Genomic DNA, 17546 nt, shown 5'->3' on the forward strand with positions numbered 1-17546 from the left:
GATGGTGGGGATATCGAGAGGAGGCCGAGATGGATCATCCACTCGGCACTTCTGGCTGAAGATGGTTGCAAACGCTTCAGCCTTGTATTTTGCACTCACGTGCTGGACTCCGCCATCATTGAGGATGGGGATGTTTACAGAGCCTCCTCCTCCCGTTAGTTGTTTATTTGTCCACCACCATTCACGACTGGATGTGGCAGGACTGCAGAGCTTTGATCTGATCTGTTGGTTGTGGAATCGCTTTAGGCTCTGTCTATAGCATGTTGCTTCCGCTGTTTAGCATGCATGTAGTCCTGATGTTGTAGCTTCACCAGGTTGGCAACTCATTTTTAGGTATGCCTGGTGCTGCTCCTGGCATGCTCTTCTACACTCCTCATTGAGCCAGGGTTGATCCCCTGGCTTGTTGGTAATGGTAGAGTGAGGAATATGCCAGGCCATGAGGTTACAGATTGTGCTGGAATACAATTCTGCTGATGGCCCACAGCGCCTCATGGATGCCCAGTTTTGAGCTGCTGGATCTGTTCTGAATCTGTCCCATTTAGCACGGTGATAGTGCCACACAACACGTCGGATGTTGTCCTCAGTGTGAGGATAGGACTTCATCTCCACGAGGACTGTGCGGTGGTCACTCCTACCAATACTGTCATGGACAGATGCATCCTGCGACAGGTAGATTGGTGAGGACGAGGTTAAGTTGGTTTGTCCCCTACGTGTTGGTTTGCTCATCACCTGCTGCAGGCCCAGTCTGGCAGCTATGTCCTTCAGGACTCGGCCAATAGTCATGCTACCAAGCCACTCCTTGGTGATGGACATTGAAGTCCCCCACCCAGAGTACATTCTGTGCCCTTGCTACCCTGAGTACTTCCTTCAAGTGGTGCTCAACATGAAGGAGGACTGAGGGTGGTAATCAGCAGGAGGTTTCCTTGCCCATGTTTGGCCTGATGCCATGAGATCTGGAGTAAATGTTGAGGACTCCCAGGGCCACTCCCTTCTGACTGTATATCACTGTACCGCCACCTCTGGTGGGTCTGTCTTGCCGTTGGGACTGGACATACCCGGGGATGGTGACGGAAGAGTCTGATTCTGTGAGTATGGCTATGTCAGGTTGTTGCTTGACTCGTCTGGGGACAGCTCTCCCAATTTTGGCACAAAGTCCCCAGATGTTAGTGAGGAGGACTTTGCAGGGTCGACTGGGCTTGGTTTCCCTTTGTCATGTCCGGTGGTCCAAAGCCAGGTGATCCATCCGATTTTATTCTTATTATGATTTTTCATAGCGGATTACAATTGAGAGGCTTGCTTGGCCATTTCAGAGGGCGATTAAGAATCAACCACATTGCTGTGGATCTGGAGTCACATATAGGCCAGACCAGGTAAGGATGGCAGGTTTTCTGCCCTAAAGGGGCATTAGTGAACCAGATGGGTTTTTACAACAATCCAGTAGTTTCATGGTTACCATTACTGATTAATCTAGATTTTTTTATTTAATTAATTCCTTTGGATTGTTAGTCCAGGCATTTGGATACTAGTCCAGTAACATAACCACTATGCTACCACTTCCTGTCAACCTTACACATTATAAATTCCTGTGTGCACATTTATAATGGGAATTGTATATAGAAATTTGTCACACTGTAATTACACCCCACTACCCGTGATGGTGCTCTTCGGCCCGTATTACACAGAACTGTTTCTGCTCCAACCAACTCTACTTCCCAAATTACTATACGTTTTGCTATTAAATGAGGAATAAGTTATAATATAATAATATAAGAATAAATAGAGATGTTTCCATTTTTGAAGGAGATCAAAACTAGGGGCCATAAATATAAGATCGACACTAATAAATCCAATCGGGAATTCAGGATATGATAAGTTTACATGGGCAGTTCCCATTATAAATGTGGACACGGGGAATTATAATGGAGAAAGTTGACAGGAAGCGTGCGCAGACATAAGATTTTTTTTTTGGAATATCACAGATTAAATTTGTGTTGTGGATAATGGCATCGCACTGAAACAAAAAGGTGGTGGGAGTCTGGAACTCACTGCCTGAAAAAAGGGTAATTGTCACCCCCAGTCCATCACCGGCATCTCCACATCATGAAAAAGGGTGGTCGAGGCAGAAACCCTCATCGCATTTAAAGAGTACTTGCATATCCATTCCAAACCTACAAGGCTACGGACCAAGAGCTGGAGAGTGGGATTCGGCCGGCTGGCTCGCTCTTTTCTCGGCCGGCACAGACGCGATGGGCCAAATGGCCTCCTTCGGCGCTGGGGGGCCCTCGGCGCGCATGCGCATGACCAGTTAAAGCCCCAGCCGGCGTGACGTCACCGCGCCTGCGCGGGGGGGGGGTGAGGGGGCGGGGCCGGGGCCCGGACCGGACGGGGGTGGGGGCCGCGCGCGCATGCGCAGCAGGGGCCGATATGCTAATTTTGTTGATATTCCGCAGCGGAGTTTTGAAAAAAAAGCCCCGAGCGGAGGGAGAGCGCGAGCTGGCGAGCCGGAGCCCGGGGTAAGGGGAGCGGCGGCCGGGCGGAGGCGAGCGGCAGGGCCTGGGGGCCTGGCCAGGCCTGCGGAGCTCATGGAAAACACGCGCGACTTGGTGAGTAGGGCGCCTCGGGCCTGTGAGGGGGGAGCGCGGGGAGGCAGGCAGAGACGGAGGCTTCTTTGTTGTGGTGCTGGCCGAGGCCTCAGGCTTTCAAGGGGTTTAAGTGAGTGCGGGGGAAGGCCGGGGCCGGGTGCTGCCTCAGTTCTCTTCACCGCCACCCTCCCCGGGAGAGGGGGGACACAGCTGCTCGCCCTCTTGCGGCCTCTTGTCAGGCCTCTGGTTCCTCTCTCCGCGGCCTAGGCCCTGACAACTGCCGCAGAGTAATTCAGGCGCTGTGCCGTCTCTATAGCGACTGGGAGGCCAACCTCCAGCACCGGGGGGGGTCAGCGTCCGCCGCGGGCTCCGGGCTGTCAGTCCACACTGTCCCCGTCCTCCCCCTTCAGTCACTCTTCACCCTGATCCAGCAGTCCCCCCCCCCCCCCCCCCCCACTCTGCCCAGCTCCCTCTTTGTTCCACTGCTTGTTTTTTTTTTGTTTCCCTGTGGGAGTTCAGCCAGGCTGGGCACTGCTGCTCAGTTCAGTCAGACACTGATTTACCTACAAATAAAAGGGACTCATGTAACACATTTTAAAGCCTTTCTGTCACCTTTTATCCATTCTAAATTCTTTTGTCTTCACTTACAATGGGAGATGCCTATGTAAACTTACTCCGTTTGTAATCGCACCGAGGCTGTGAAAGGCGCTATATAAATTCAGGTCTTTCTCTCGTCAGCGGAGGTGCCACTACTGGCAGCAGGGTTTCATTACGGTATGACACATTTACAGAGGCAGATTCTATTATAAATATGGTCGTATTCCTACATTACATCAGTGACTACACGTCAAAGGTACATTGAGGTGTTCGTACTCTTGCCTCTGAGTTAGAAGGTTGTGAGTTCAAGTCCTACTCCAGAGACTTGAGCCGATAATCCAGGCCAACGCCCCCAGTGCAGCACTGAGGGAGTGTTCCACTGTCAGAGGTGCCGTCTTTTGAATGAGATGTTAAACCGACGCAAAAGATCCCACAGCACTATTTCAGAGAAGAGCAGGGGAGCTTTGCCCGATGTCCTGGCCAATATTTAGCCCTCAACCAACAGCACAAACTGATTATCTGGTCGTTATCTCATTGCTGTCAGTGGGATCTTGCTGTGTGAAAATTAGCTGCTGTGTTTCCTACATTACAACAGTGGTTACACTTCAAAAGTACTTAATTGGCATGAGGTCGTGAAAGGCGCTATAGAAATCCAAGTTCTTATAAGAATTTATAATGGAAATATAAAAATAAAGGCAGAAGGTATGACTTTATAATGTGGATTCGAGTGCACCTGTGTGCTCATGTCCAGTTACACCCCAACCTCAAACCCCACATCTTCTGAAGCTGACACTGAATCATGCCTCCTGTGTACAATGCCACAGGAAAGGGACTGGTATGAAATTAAAACTGAAAATGCCAGAAATAGATTCGGTCAGTCGGTATCTGAAAAGAGAAAAGGCAGGGTTAATGTTTTGGATGGAGACCGTTGTTAGAACTGGACTTTCTGACGTGTTTGGTGTATTTCCAAATTTTATTAAAAATTTTCTGTAGGTTGATGTTATCTGAACTTGGGGATAAGGTCTGGGGATCATCATCGACCAGAAGATAAACTGGTTCAGCCATATCAACATCGTGGTTATAAGGGCAGGGCAGAGGAAAATGACTCACCACCTGACCCCTCAAAGCCTCTCCTCCATCTACTAGGCTAGGGTCAGGAGTGTGTTGAAATACTCACCACTTGCCTGGAAGCTCTACACTATTCGGAACAGAGAAGTCTGCTTGATTGGGGTCCCAGCCCTTGGACTGAATGTCCCTCCCCTCCACCACTGGTGCAGTGTGGCTGCAGTATGTATTATCTACAGGATGCACATCAGCGAGATTACTGAGCGCACCCCAGCTTTGTGACATCTACCACCAAGAAGGAAAAGAGCAGCACAATCATGGGAATGCATCATTTCCAAGTCACACCATCCTGACTTGGACACATAAGGCTAATCCTTAATTGTCACTGAGTTAAAATCCTGGAATTCCCTACCTAATACTGGCACGAGAGCAGCATCAGCACAAGGACTGCAGCAATTCACGGAGAAGGCCCATCATCACCACCACCTCAACAGGGATGGGCAATAAATGTAGTTATGTCAGCGTTGCCCCACATACCGAGAACAATTAAAAGAAATAGACAAGTCCGAGACCTCAGGCAGTGATAGTTATGTGGAGCTCCTTCCTTCTGCAATCTACAGGCTTTTAATAACCCAGATTCCTGTTAGTTAACCACTATCTCAGTTTACCTTACTTTCTCTCCTACTTATTTCAGCCTTGGTGGTGTGCTGCACCATGGGCATCAGGCCTTCTTCTGTTTTTCTCCATTTAAAAAAAAAATACCCTGTAGTGTCACTGAGCTGTCAGATGTGTCTTGGCAATGGTATCTGTGTGTATCTTTACATCACTTCCGCCGTGTAATCTGGCCTTTACCTAAGAGAGGGGGTTGTTGAGGGCTACGGTTGTGCCCCATTTTTATGAAATGGCTACAGATCAGTATTGGTAGAAACCCAGGAGCAGATCACTTGCTACTGTGTTCACTGAAAGAATTGTGACCTCATTTCATACCTAGTGTATTGTTCTCTCTGTGCTGTATGTTATACAGTTCTTCAAAGTTTAATAGCTGAAAATGGATGACTGATGACGGGAGAAGAAACAAAATGATCTGCAATCTAACAATGCCTTTTATTTAAAATTAATATGGTAACTTGTGTATGTTATAAGCAAAATACTTGATAAAGGTACATGTATGATTTGTCCTCTTGCACAATAAGCATTTGAGTTGATTAAATATTAAAACAAAAGTTTGTGATAACGGCAGCGCAGTTATAATGGAATTGTATCTTTGCATTTCCTGATCAATGGCTTTCAAAAGACTCCTGTAAGTACTACAGCAACTTGCATTTATATAGCGCCTTTAAATTAGTTAAACGTCCCAAGGCGCTTCACAGGAGTGTTATCAAACAGCATTTGACACCGAACCACGTAATGACCAATAGCTTGGTCAAAGAGGTAGGTTTTAAGGAGCGTCTTAAAGGAGGAGAGAGAGAGAGGCAGAGAGGTTTAAGGAGGGAATTCCAGAGTTTAGGGCCTAGGCAGCCGAAGGCACGGTGGAGCGATTAAAACCGGGGATGCGCAAGAGGCCAGAATTGGAGGAGCACAGAGATCTCGGAGGGTTGTAGGGCTGGAGGAGGTTACAGAGATAGGGAGGTTAATGAGTAATTTTATTAACAGCACTTGCTGTCTTGACTTGAATTGAAATTTTCCTTTTTTAAAAGAAATTGCAATTGATTACGGAACATAGTGTTCAGGTTGTAGAGATGAAGAGTGAGTCTTACTGAGCGTCTTGTGGATGGGGGCAGTTGTGCTGAATGATATTTAACAATTGTCCAGCTGATATTGGCCAGTTGCTTCTGTGCTGTGGAACAAGTTATTCCTAGTGCTGAGGTGTCTGTTGTAAAGAAGCTTCAGAGTCCTTTAGGGAAATATAAATCCACTACTGGCAAGCCCTGTTTTCTTCTCCCTATTGCCTTTGCCACCATCCCCATAATGTCTGATCTGCAGCCGAGCATCAACCTGTTGATATTACATAGAATTACGTTGACCTGTTTCAGTGCTATATGTTCATTCAGCCCAACTAGTCCATGCCGGTGTTTATGCTCCACACGAGCCCCCTCTCTCCCTTCTTCATCTAACCCCATCAACATATCCTTCTATTCCTTTCTCCCTCAAGCGTTTATCTAGCTTCCCCTTAAATATATCTGTGCTATTCGCCTCAACTACACCTTGTGGTAGCGAGTTCCACATTCTCACCACTCTCTGGGTGAACAAGTTTCTCCTGAATTCCCTATTGGATTTATTAGTGACATCTTATATTTATGGCCCCTAGTTCTGGTCTCCCCTTGCAAGTGGAAACATCTCTACGTCTACCCTTTCATAATCTTAAAGGCCTCTATCAGGTCACCTAGAGAAAATAACCCCAGCCTGTTCAGTCTTTGTCACAGCTTTTGGTACTAACCACAACTTTTTTTTAATGATTCATTGATGAATGGCAGGGATTTCGAGCTGCTATTTTTGTAGTGAATTCTGGAATTGGTTGAAAGCACATTTTCTTGATTAGACGCTCACTAACTTTACCCACTAATGAAATAGAAGTTTTCAATACCTGTATTAGAAGTTTGGTATGCTGACACTATTGGGAGTGGGGGGGAATAATTGTTCTGCCATGGCTCTCACACTGTTAGGGCAGGTAATCTGCTCCTGTGCCTCCACAGTTGTCTGGGAGATGATAAACAAAGACCTGGGGTAACTTGAGAGGTTTCGTTTTCTCTGGGGAAGTGTGTGGCTTTCATTGCTCTTTCTTTCTCTTCTGCTTTTGCATCTGTCGTCTCCAAAGTAGCAGTGTTAATGTAACATGCATTGACTTTGAATTCTGGAATTGGCCACAAGGTGAATTGGTAACCTTGGGGTGAGAGCAAGTGAATGAAGGGACAATCTGAGCTCGGGTCAGCCAAAAGCTTTATTTTTATGAATGAGGCTGATTTGAACTCACTTGTGACTTAGCCCACGAGCTGCCTAATCAATCTTAAGTGATGGAAACCTACTTCACAGCACAGTGTGCAGCCTGCTCATTACCAATGCTCATGTAAATTTAGAAATTTTAAGTTTGAGAAAAGAACAGGAGAAAAGGCCAGTTGGCCATCGAGCTCACCCCTCTAATGTTTTAACTCACTTAGTCCAACTGATCAGCTCTCTGAACATCAGATTCCACTGACTTACCTGGTGGATCATTCCAAACTTTATCATCTAAATTTGCTTTTTACTAATTTAAAATTCTTGTCCTACTGTTTCTACCAGCCTGACTAACCTTTAAAGTAATATTTTGGGTTCGTCTTATCCGTGCTGTCTAATACTTTATATAACTCAATGAGGTTGCCCCTTAACTTCCACCTTTCCAGATTATAGCTCCAGCTTCTGCATTCTTTCCCCACGGCCCACCTCCTTTGCACTTGGGATCATTCTTGTTGCTGTTTAACAAAGTTCCACGTGCATTGGGCATCCGAGGTAAAACTTGACGGAGGATAAGGAATTGGCTGAAAGAGAGGAATTAGCAGCAGGTACTAATAAGGGGAGTAATGTGGGCCGGGGAGATGCACTGAGTGGTGTGATTTAGAAATCTACTGAGACTCCTGAATTGGATTCAAAAGCACCATGTAAGTTGGTCAAATTGCTACCAACCTAGGGCTGTGGCGGTTCTTTTATACACAGATCGAATTTGTTCTTGGATGTGGGCAATGCTACATTTATTGACCATTGACGGTTGGCCTGATATAGTGTTGGATGGGAGTCACAAGTTTGTCAGATCAGGTAGGGGTGACCAGATTCCCTGCCCTGAAGGACAGATGGGTATTTACAAGAAGCAGCTTTGATGCTCATTTTCTTCCCTGGTGCAAGCACACAAATTACCAGATTACTTCAGAATGTGCCATGGTGGGATTTGAACACTCAACCTTGGGGCTACTAGTCCAGTACTATAACCACAACACTATCACACCACTACGTTAGGACATTGGTCAGTCATAATTCTGTATACGCCTTGGCTGTATTAATAATGCAATGGGCACTAGATGCTTATGTGTATTGTTACTTGGAAGCTGCTGTATCAGTCATTGGTATCCTTCCATTGAGCAGACCTTGTAGGAACCAGGTGTGCACACTAAGATCACAGTCCAGTGTAATATTTGGGATTTTTTCTTGAATGGGTCCAAAGGATGCTTTCGGTTGTATAGTTTAAGCTCTTGACTCACTCAGTGGCTTATTGCACCCTGCGGTGTGATATTGAGCCATAAAACCAACGAGGTGCCAAGTCCACGATGAGTTAGCTGGTCTTAGGTTGGGCTGCTATCGTTGGTTTTGCTGTTCTTGGAGAGGAAAAATGATCCAGGTCTCAGTTCCAGTCCAGTGATCCTGCCGCATGTGTGTATATATGAATTTCAGGAGAGCACAGGCTCTTCATGATCAAGTAGCCTGCAGGTATTCACTCTTTATTCACATGAAGAATGGGAACTTGGGTGATGTTTCGAAGGATTGACGCATAAGCTCAGACTGTCAGCGAAAATTGTGAGCAGGAAACAAAGTAAAAGTGTTCTGCTCAGGCTGCTCCTCGGGTACTGTGTGTAGTTCTGGTCACCAAGACACACGGTAATGTCCAAGCCCCAGAGTTGCAGAGAAGAGCCATGAGGCTAGCTCTTGACGTCGGGCGGCTGAGTCATCAAGTTAGACTAGAAAAACTTGGACTGTTCAACCTTGAAAGGAGGCATTTGAGACAACTTCATGGTGGTATATAGGCGCGGTTTTAAATTAAACCTCTACTGGAGGATGAGAAAGTACAGGTACAAATTTGTAAAAGGCAAACACTTTTTCACACCATGAGTGATTAATATCTGAATGCTCTCCGGGTAGGGAAGGAGATACTCTGGAATAATTCAAAAGGCAGTTTGATGCTGTGATGGAGGATGACCGGAGCTTTCCCTGGGAGGATGAGCTCGATGGGCTGATTGCATGCCCTCATCCGTACTTTGTGATTTAGTTTAAAACTAAAGCATTCACTTCAGTTTCTCATAAGTGCTCGGTAGTTTTTAAATTAAAAGTGGTTTTCTGTGTGCAGCATTCTGCAAGCTGAAGTGCTGTCAGAGCACTTTAACGTGAGCCACTAACATGATCCCTGTCCTAGGGATGCTCTGGTTGCTGGGGAACTCCTGCTCTTTCCAACAGGCTCCCACAGATTCTGTCTTTTAACAAGTCCCAGTTGTCTTGTTGGAAATTGTGCTGTCTCGATGCCATGGCACTGTTAACTTGTATCATAAACGGGGGTTGTGTATACTCTGGGAAGTGCATGACCAGAGATTTGACGCGCTGCCAGCCACTGAGCAGAGAATCCCATTGAGATTAGAAATGGACAGAATTTACAGGTTGGAATCTTACTACTTTGCGCAGAGCAATTAATTCAAGAAGGGTTAGCGGTGATTTATATATTTTTTTCTCAATGAAATATTTTACTTTTTTTTAATTTTAAAAAAAAAACTGGAAAAATGTGCATCGATAATGTTTCATCAGTTCTGCTTCTCGTTGTGTTAAAAGACCGTTTCCTATGGGTTTTTTTTGAAGCCTGACCATATATTACTTGGGGAATCCCGTTCTTGCTGGGAATTGCAACTGAGATAATCTTGGTGTGATCTGCTGTTCTTTTGTGGTATAAAGGAGAAGTGTATAACAGTAGCTGGGTGCTTTTCAATCTGGTGGGCTCACTGCCCTGTACAGTGCTCATTCACTAGAGGCTAGGTGCATACTGGCCCAGGGCTGTTTCCTCACTACACTCTCAACTATTGCTAAAGAGTGCTGCAGGGAGATGAAAATGCAAAACAGCTTGCATATAAAAGGTGAGGGTTTTTTCCTTTTTGAAGTATAAAGTATTTGATTGTGAGTCCCAGTGACTGACTGGGCAAATGTGTGACTCAGGGTATTACTGAGTGATAGATCTGCAGGCATATATATCCCAGGCTCGTTCCTCACTTAAGGGTCTCTACAAACACCTCAGCGTCCCAGGTAGGGCTGAAGGTTCCTTCTCATAATTGACTCTTACTGGAAAGTGTGTGCACTTGGACGTCAGAATTGGGTTCAGTTGTGATGCTCTTTCTCTCTTTTTCCTCCTCCCCGCCCCCCCCCCCCCCACCTTGCCTCTTTACTAGCCCCTTCTCATAGATGAATATCGGTGCTCCTTGATCACTTGGGTGAGGTATGGGAGGATAGTTGGTGCTTGTGGAACTGTATACCACAACAATTTGTGCCTTCAGGAGGGATGGAATAAGGAGAAGAAACTGGGGGAAGGAGTAGGAGGAGGGAAACTGACTTTATTCATGACGAGAGCTAGGGCACAGAGTGTTCTTGAATATTGAGACTGCCTTTGTGTTCAGTTACTGTGGTTAACAGAAATGCTTCTGAACAAAGCCTTCACTTTCACATTATCAGGGCCTTACTATTGAGCAGATGTTGTCCAAGGTTTATGTACTGATCCTGATTGGCGCAAACATATCTGGTCACACTACTGTAATCTTGTAATCTAACAGCAGGTTATGTTTGGAAATGAGGGTGGAAGTAGAGGTCAAATCACAAACGGGTGTTGTGCAAAGTCCACTCCAGCAGCCGCAGCCTTTACTGTTTGCTTTTGTCCCCTGCCGTTCTCTTTGGGCAGTGGGTGAGTAAATTGTGGGCACCAATAACTACAGAGACCATAAGCAGAAACTTGTGCCATGGAATAATAGGTACAGTCTTGTGTCTGGTTTTTCTGCATCCTTCAGTTTGCTGCCTTATCAGTGCTCTGGGAGGTAGTAACACTTGCGTTGCGCTCAGTCACCTCCAAGTAGGATTAACGGAAGGTTGGGAGCAAATCATTCTCAGTCTTGATACAAGTACCCAAACAAGCAGTGCAAAAGGCACTCTGGCTCTTAAAGTGTGCAATATCTACTGCGATACACACTGAAATGTTTTGTAATGTGTTTGCAGACTGAGCACTCGCCACGGTCAGAGAGGAAGAGGAGGGACTCGTTTGGAATGTTTGACGGCTATGACAGCTGCAGTGAAGATAGCAGCAGCAGCTCCAGCTCTGATGAGAGCGAAGAGGAAGTTACGTCGATACCAGCCAGTCTCCCACTTATCAAAACCAATGGACAAGTCTACACGTACCCAGATGGCAAATCTGGAATGGGTCAGTGAGAGGTTCCCTCTTGTGTATTGCAATTTGTGCTTCTCTGGCTATTACAAGATGGGTAGAGTACCATGATGTGGATTGGAGATCACTGCATAGTATACGATTGGGCTCAGCTGTTCCCATTCACCCTATTGTGTAGAGTGCCTAGTCCAAACACGGAGTGGTCTCCAGTTATCCAGCTTCTGGTCTTCTGCTTATTAAATATAAAAGGGTTTTCAAATGCCACCCAAAGCTAGTGACCGATGTCAGTAGCCCATTTCCTTTTTGCAAAACCTATGATGTGTGTCCTGTCTGGTCAGAATGAATTAACTAGGCAAGATTTGCCACAACTGCCTTATAAAAGTTTTTCAGTTTGCAAAATTCCTGATCGGGCATGAAGTCTCTGTGCAATTCAGCTGTTTGATCAACGTGTGGACAAGCATCACGGGAAGTGTTGGGAGTGTCCCCACCAGACCTCTTAGAATGCCAAGGGTACAAAGATTTGAATGAGACTTTAATCCCAGCAGTGTGGGCTGAATTTGAACACAGACAACTGGGGTCCAAACTGAAATGAGGTTGATACTGTCTCAACCATTGCTTAGTGGATGCAGATCAACAGCGCAAAATTCTCTTCATTACTCCCCAGTCATGCTTAGAGGCCATGGGAAGGCTAATGGACGAAAATGTTTGGCGCAATGGAGGTTGGTGGTCAAAGAACAACGGATACGTTAGAAGGAGCTTTACACTGTGTCCTCTCTGTGTTTGACCTGTGTTTTGGCCGCTGATACCAAATCCCTGAGTGTCGCATGCAGTTAACCAATTGGAAAAGTAGAATTGTATCTAATTCCCGAGCACTGGCGCGTCAGCGTGGTAAATAAGGTTGGTGAGCTGCAGGCTCAAGTCACCACATGGGCCTATGATTTAGTGACAATAACAGAGTCCTGGCTCAAAGAAGGGGAGGATTGGGTACTTAATATTCCTGGCTACAACGTATTCGAGAAAGATAAGAAAGGAGGGGGTGAGGGGGGTGGGCAGTATTGACAAAAGAAACTATTATAGCACTGGAAAGGGATGATGTAGTTTTGGTGTCAAAGTCAATATCTATTTGGTTAGACTTAAGGAACAATAGAGGAGCTATTACGCTACTGGGTGTATAGTATAGGCCACCAAACAGTGGGAAGGAGATGGAGGAGAACATTGACAGGCAAATTACAGAAAGATGAAAGAGCTATAGAGTAATGATAATGGAAGACTTCAATTACCCCAATATAGACTGGGACAGTAACAGCGTAAAGGGCAAAAGGGGAGGAATTCCTGAAATGTTTTCGAGAACTTTCTGGAACAGTGCATTTCCAGCCCAACCAGAAAGAAAACAGTGCTGGATTTAGTTCTGGGGACTGAAGTGGAGCATGTTTCAGTGGGGGAGCATTTGGGGAACGTTGATCATAATATAATTAAGTTTAGAATAGTTATGGAAAAGGACAAGGAACAATCAAATGTGAAAATGCTTAACTGGAGAAGGGCTAATTTCAGTGAATTAGAAGGGGATCTTGCCCAGGTGGATTGGAATCAAAAAGTGGCAGGCAAAACAGTAATTGAACAATGGGAGGAACAAGGAGGAGATGGTTCAGGTGCAGAGTAGACACATTCCCACAAGGGAGAAAGGAAGGGCATCCAAAGCTGGAGCTCCCTGGATGACTAAAGTTATAGAGATTAAAATGAAACAGAAAAAGGAGGTTTATGACGAATGTAAGGTTCATAATACAGTAGAGAACCAGGCTGAATACAGAATGAGGAGATCTAAAAAAGGGAATAATAGTGGCAAAGAGAGAGTATGAGAATAGATTAGCAGCTAACATAAAAGGGAACCTAGAAGTCTTTTATAAACATATAAATAGTAATAGGGTAGTCAAAGGAAGGGTGGGACCGATAAGGGACAAAAAAGGAGATCATCTTGTGGAGGCTGAGGTACTAAATGAATACTTTGCATCCGTCTTCACTAGAGAAGAGGATGCTGCCATTGTAGCAGTAAAGGGGGAGGTAGTAGCAATATTGGATAGGATAAAAATAAAGAGGAGGTACTTGAGATTGGCAGTACTCAAAGTAGGAAAGTCACCTGGTCCAGATGGGAGGCATCCTAAGTTACTGAGGGAAGTAAGGGTGGAAATTGCGGAGGCTCTGGCCACAATTTTCCAATCCTCATTAGATATGGGGGCAGTGCTGGAGGATTGCAAATGATACACCCCTGTTCAAAAAAGGGGAGAGGGATGAACCCCGCAATTACAGGCCAGTCAGCCTAACGGTGGTAGTGGGGAAACTTTTAGAGACAATAATCCGGGACAAATTAAATTGGCACTTGGAAAAGTCTGGGCTAATAAATGAAAGTCAGCATGGATTTGTTAAAGGAATATCGTGTTTGACTAATTTGATTGAGTTCTTTGAAGTAACGGAGAGGGTTGATGAGGGTAGTGCGATTGATGTTGTGTACATGGACTTTCAAAAGGCAATTAATAAAGCACCACATGATAGACTTGTTAGCAAAATTAAAGCCCATGGGATTAAAGGGACAGTGGCAGCATGGATACAAAATTGGCTAAGGGACAGAAAGCAGAAAGAAGTGGTGAACGGTTGTTTTTCAGACTGGAGGGATGTATACAGTGGTGTTCCCCAGGGGTCAGTCTTAGGACCACTGCTCTTTTTGATATATATTAATGACCTGGATTTGGGTATAGAGGGTATAATTTCAAAGTTTGTAGATGACACGAAACTCGGAAATGTAGTAAACAATGTGGAGGATAGTAACATACTTCAGGAGGATGTGGACTTTGGCTTTGGTTTGGAAAAACAGAAATGCAGAATATTTTTTAAATGGTGAGAGATTAGGAAATGTTGATGTTCAAAGGGACTTGGGTATCCTTGTACATGTGTCATTGAAAGCTAACGTGCAGGTGCCGCAAGCAATTTGTAAGGCAAATAGTATGTTGGCCTTTATTACAAGAGGATTTGAGTACAGGAGTAAAGATGTCTCACTGCAATTATATAGGGCCTTGGTAAGACTGCACCAATTGTGTACAATTTTGGTCTCCTTACCTAAGAAAGGATATACTTGCCATGGAGGGAATGCAACGAAGGTTCACCAGACTGATTCCTGGGATGGCGGGATTGTCGTATGAGGAGAGATTGAATAGACTAGGCCTGTATTCTCTAGAGTTTAGAAGAATGAGGGGTGATCTCGTTGAAACACGCAAAATTCTTACAGGGCTCCACAGGGTAGATGCAGGGAGGATGTTTCCTCTGGCTGGGGAGTCTAGAACCAGGTGTCACAGTCTCAGAATAAGGGGTAGGCCATTTAGGACTGAGATGAGGAGAAATTTCTTCACTCAGAGAGCGGTGAATCTTTGGAATTCTCTAACTCAGAGGGCTGTGGAGGCTCCGTCATTGAGTACATTCAAAACAGAGATCGATAGATTTCTAGATATTAAAGGCATCAAGGGATATGGGGATAGTGCAGGAAAATGGCGTTGAGGTAGAAGATCAGCCATGATCCTGTTGAATTCCGGATCAGGCTCAAGGGGCCGGATGGCCTACTCCTGCTCCTATTTCTTATGTTCTTATGGGCAGTCTGGTGAAATGGGCAGACACATGGCAGATGAAATTTAACGCAGAGAAGTGTGGAGTGATGCATTTTGGTAGGAAGAATGAGGAGAGGCAATATAAATAGGGAGACCTGTGGGTGCACATACACAAATCTTTGAAGGTGGCAGGAGAAGGCTGTTAAAAAAGCAGATGGGATCCTGGGCTTCGTTAACAGAGGCTTAGAGAACAAAAGCAAAGAAGATATGCTAAACCTTTATAAACACTGGTTAGGCCTCAGCTGAAGTACTGTGTTCAATTCTGGGCACCACATTTTAGGAAGGATGTCAAGGCCTTAGAGAGGGTGCAGAAAAGATTTACTGGAATGTTACCAGGGATGAGGGACTTTAGTTATGTGGAGATTGGAGAAGCTGGAGTTGTTCTCCTTAGAACAGAGAAGGTTAAGGGGAGATTTGATAGAGGTGTTCAAAATCATGAACGGTTTTGACATAAGGAGAAACTGTTTCCATTGGCAGAAGGGTCGGTAACCAGAGGATGCGAAAGAGCCAGAAACGACATGAGGAAACATTTTTTTACGCAGCGAGTTGTAATGCGCTGCCTGAGAGGGTGGTGGAAGCAGATTCAATAGTAACTTTCAAAAGGGAATTGGATAAATACTTGGAGAAAAAATTTACAGGGCTATGGGGAAAGAGCAGGGAAATGGGACTAATTGGATAGGTCTTTCAAAGAGCTGGCACAGGCACGATAGGCTGAATGGCCTCCTCCTGTACTGCATCTCTTATGGTACTATGAACTTATTTTGCTCACATTCATTTACCAAATCTATAAAGACCATCACTTGAAAGTAGATGAAAAATGTTTTGAGGAGAAATCCAATATTTTCTCTATTGTCCCTATCTTTGCACAATATTGAGCTGTTTGGGATCCTATAATCAGGTAACTGAGTGTGATTATACAGCTGATGAATTTATCTACAGGCTTTGACTAGATCCTTCCCAACTTTCTGCAGCAAGTAAGGGCTGCCCAACTCTGATAGCACTTGGATCATCTATTGCTGTATATGTGACTTAACAATTTTACTGTAAAATGTGTTAAACTTATTGGGAATTTTTAACAACTCATATAGCACAATAAATAACATATAGTTAGAAATTCTGAGTTCTAATTTTAAAACAAACTTCTTGCTGCCTGTTTTTTTTGGGGGGAGATGGGTGATGGAGAAATTAACTTTTTCTTTTGTGCTTATCATAGCAAGAGAACGGGACCTATTTCCACTCTGCACCATTGTTATCAGCAGCTGCTTTTATATTGATTTAGTGCCTTGGTAATGTTGCCAGGTCCGACCTGTGGTTCTCGTGCAGTCGGTGGCAATGCCAAGGTATCCCTGCTGGATCCGCTCAGGGCATCAGTCACTGGGCCTGGCAAATACACAAGACCATGAATCGAGACCTGGCACTAAACCAATGTAAAAGCACTTTGAGGTTCCCATTTCCAGTTTAGGAAGTACAGCCAATTGTGAAGCAAAGTTCTCTCCATCCTGATGGCCTCCCTGAGTTAGATTGGCCAGTTGGGGGACGTTCGGTGCTGTGAATCCACGCTCACTTGCAGCTGTGCTGTGCTGAGGCTTTCTGTAGGTCCCTTTGCAGCCCACAGTTTGAGAAAGCTGTCACCCGATCAGGCTGGAATGGATTTGAACCCAGGTCCCCAAGCCAAAAGAGCAGTTTTCAAACCCAGGGTAACGCCTGGTCGTGATCTAATTGAATGACCGAACAGGCTCGAGGGGCTGAATGACCTACTCTTGATCCTATGTTCCTAGTCCTACTCTTTTTTTTGTGATTTTTTTTTTTTAAAAACCTGATCTGTAACCTGTGCTCTGTTTGAGTGATGAAGCAGTGACAGGATGACTGCACATATTGCGAGTGAGCTCTTGCCATTAGTTTACTGATTGTTCTCTGGTTCTGTGCTGTCTTCACCAGCCACCTGTGAGATGTGTGGGATGGTCGGAGTGAGGGATGCTTTTTATTCTAAGACCAAGCGATTCTGCAGTGTGTCCTGCTCCAGAAGCTACTCATCCAACTCGAAAAAAGCCAGCATTTTAGCTAGACTTCAGGTACTGTTTCTGTTTCCTGTATATAATGTAGCATTGATTTTTCCGACTCTCGTACACCTGCAATTTCAGGTCTCCTTCCCTCCCAGTCTTTCCAGTGAGATCTCAGTTGTGCGGAGGTTCATCCTGGAACAGCTCTCTATTTGAATGGGAGCCAGAATTCTGAGTATGCAGCAATACCCAGCCAATCGAGGTTGGATGGCTGTGGATTGGCTCCCAGGCTGGTCTGAAGTTTTCTGACACACTCCTTTCCCTTTAAGCGGCATATGGCAGTTCAACAGTCACGTGCCATTTTAAATTATAATCAGTGACAAGAACTGCAATAGTAACTAAGGTTTACGAATACCACTGATATTCATAAATCTTAGTTACTATTGCAGTTCTTGTCACTGATTGATTATAATTTAAAATGGCACGAGACTATTCTCCTCTCTTG

At 45.0% G+C, this 17546-nt stretch overlaps 1 protein-coding gene across 4 annotated transcripts in view; it reads left to right on the forward strand.

Annotated features, from left to right (window-relative positions):
- The first annotated feature begins 2414 nt into the window (after positions 1–2414).
- mbtd1 (mbt domain containing 1) overlaps positions 2415–17546 on the forward strand; it is a 61383-nt gene continuing 46251 nt past the window's right edge. For all 4 annotated transcript variants that reach the window (XR_010966938.1, XM_068003818.1, XM_068003819.1 and 1 more), the window contains exons 1-3: positions 2415–2603; positions 11226–11427; positions 16980–17113. Coding sequence is in view for 3 of the 4 variants with exons in the window: in XM_068003818.1 (XP_067859919.1) it covers positions 2583–2603; positions 11226–11427; positions 16980–17113 (357 nt within the window). In the remaining variant the exon portion in view is untranslated. The remainder of the gene's footprint in view (positions 2604–11225; positions 11428–16979; positions 17114–17546) is intronic.

Source organism: Heptranchias perlo, chromosome 23 (genome assembly GCF_035084215.1).
Source record: "Heptranchias perlo isolate sHepPer1 chromosome 23, sHepPer1.hap1, whole genome shotgun sequence".
In the NCBI taxonomy this organism is placed as follows: domain Eukaryota; kingdom Metazoa; phylum Chordata; class Chondrichthyes; order Hexanchiformes; family Hexanchidae; genus Heptranchias; species Heptranchias perlo.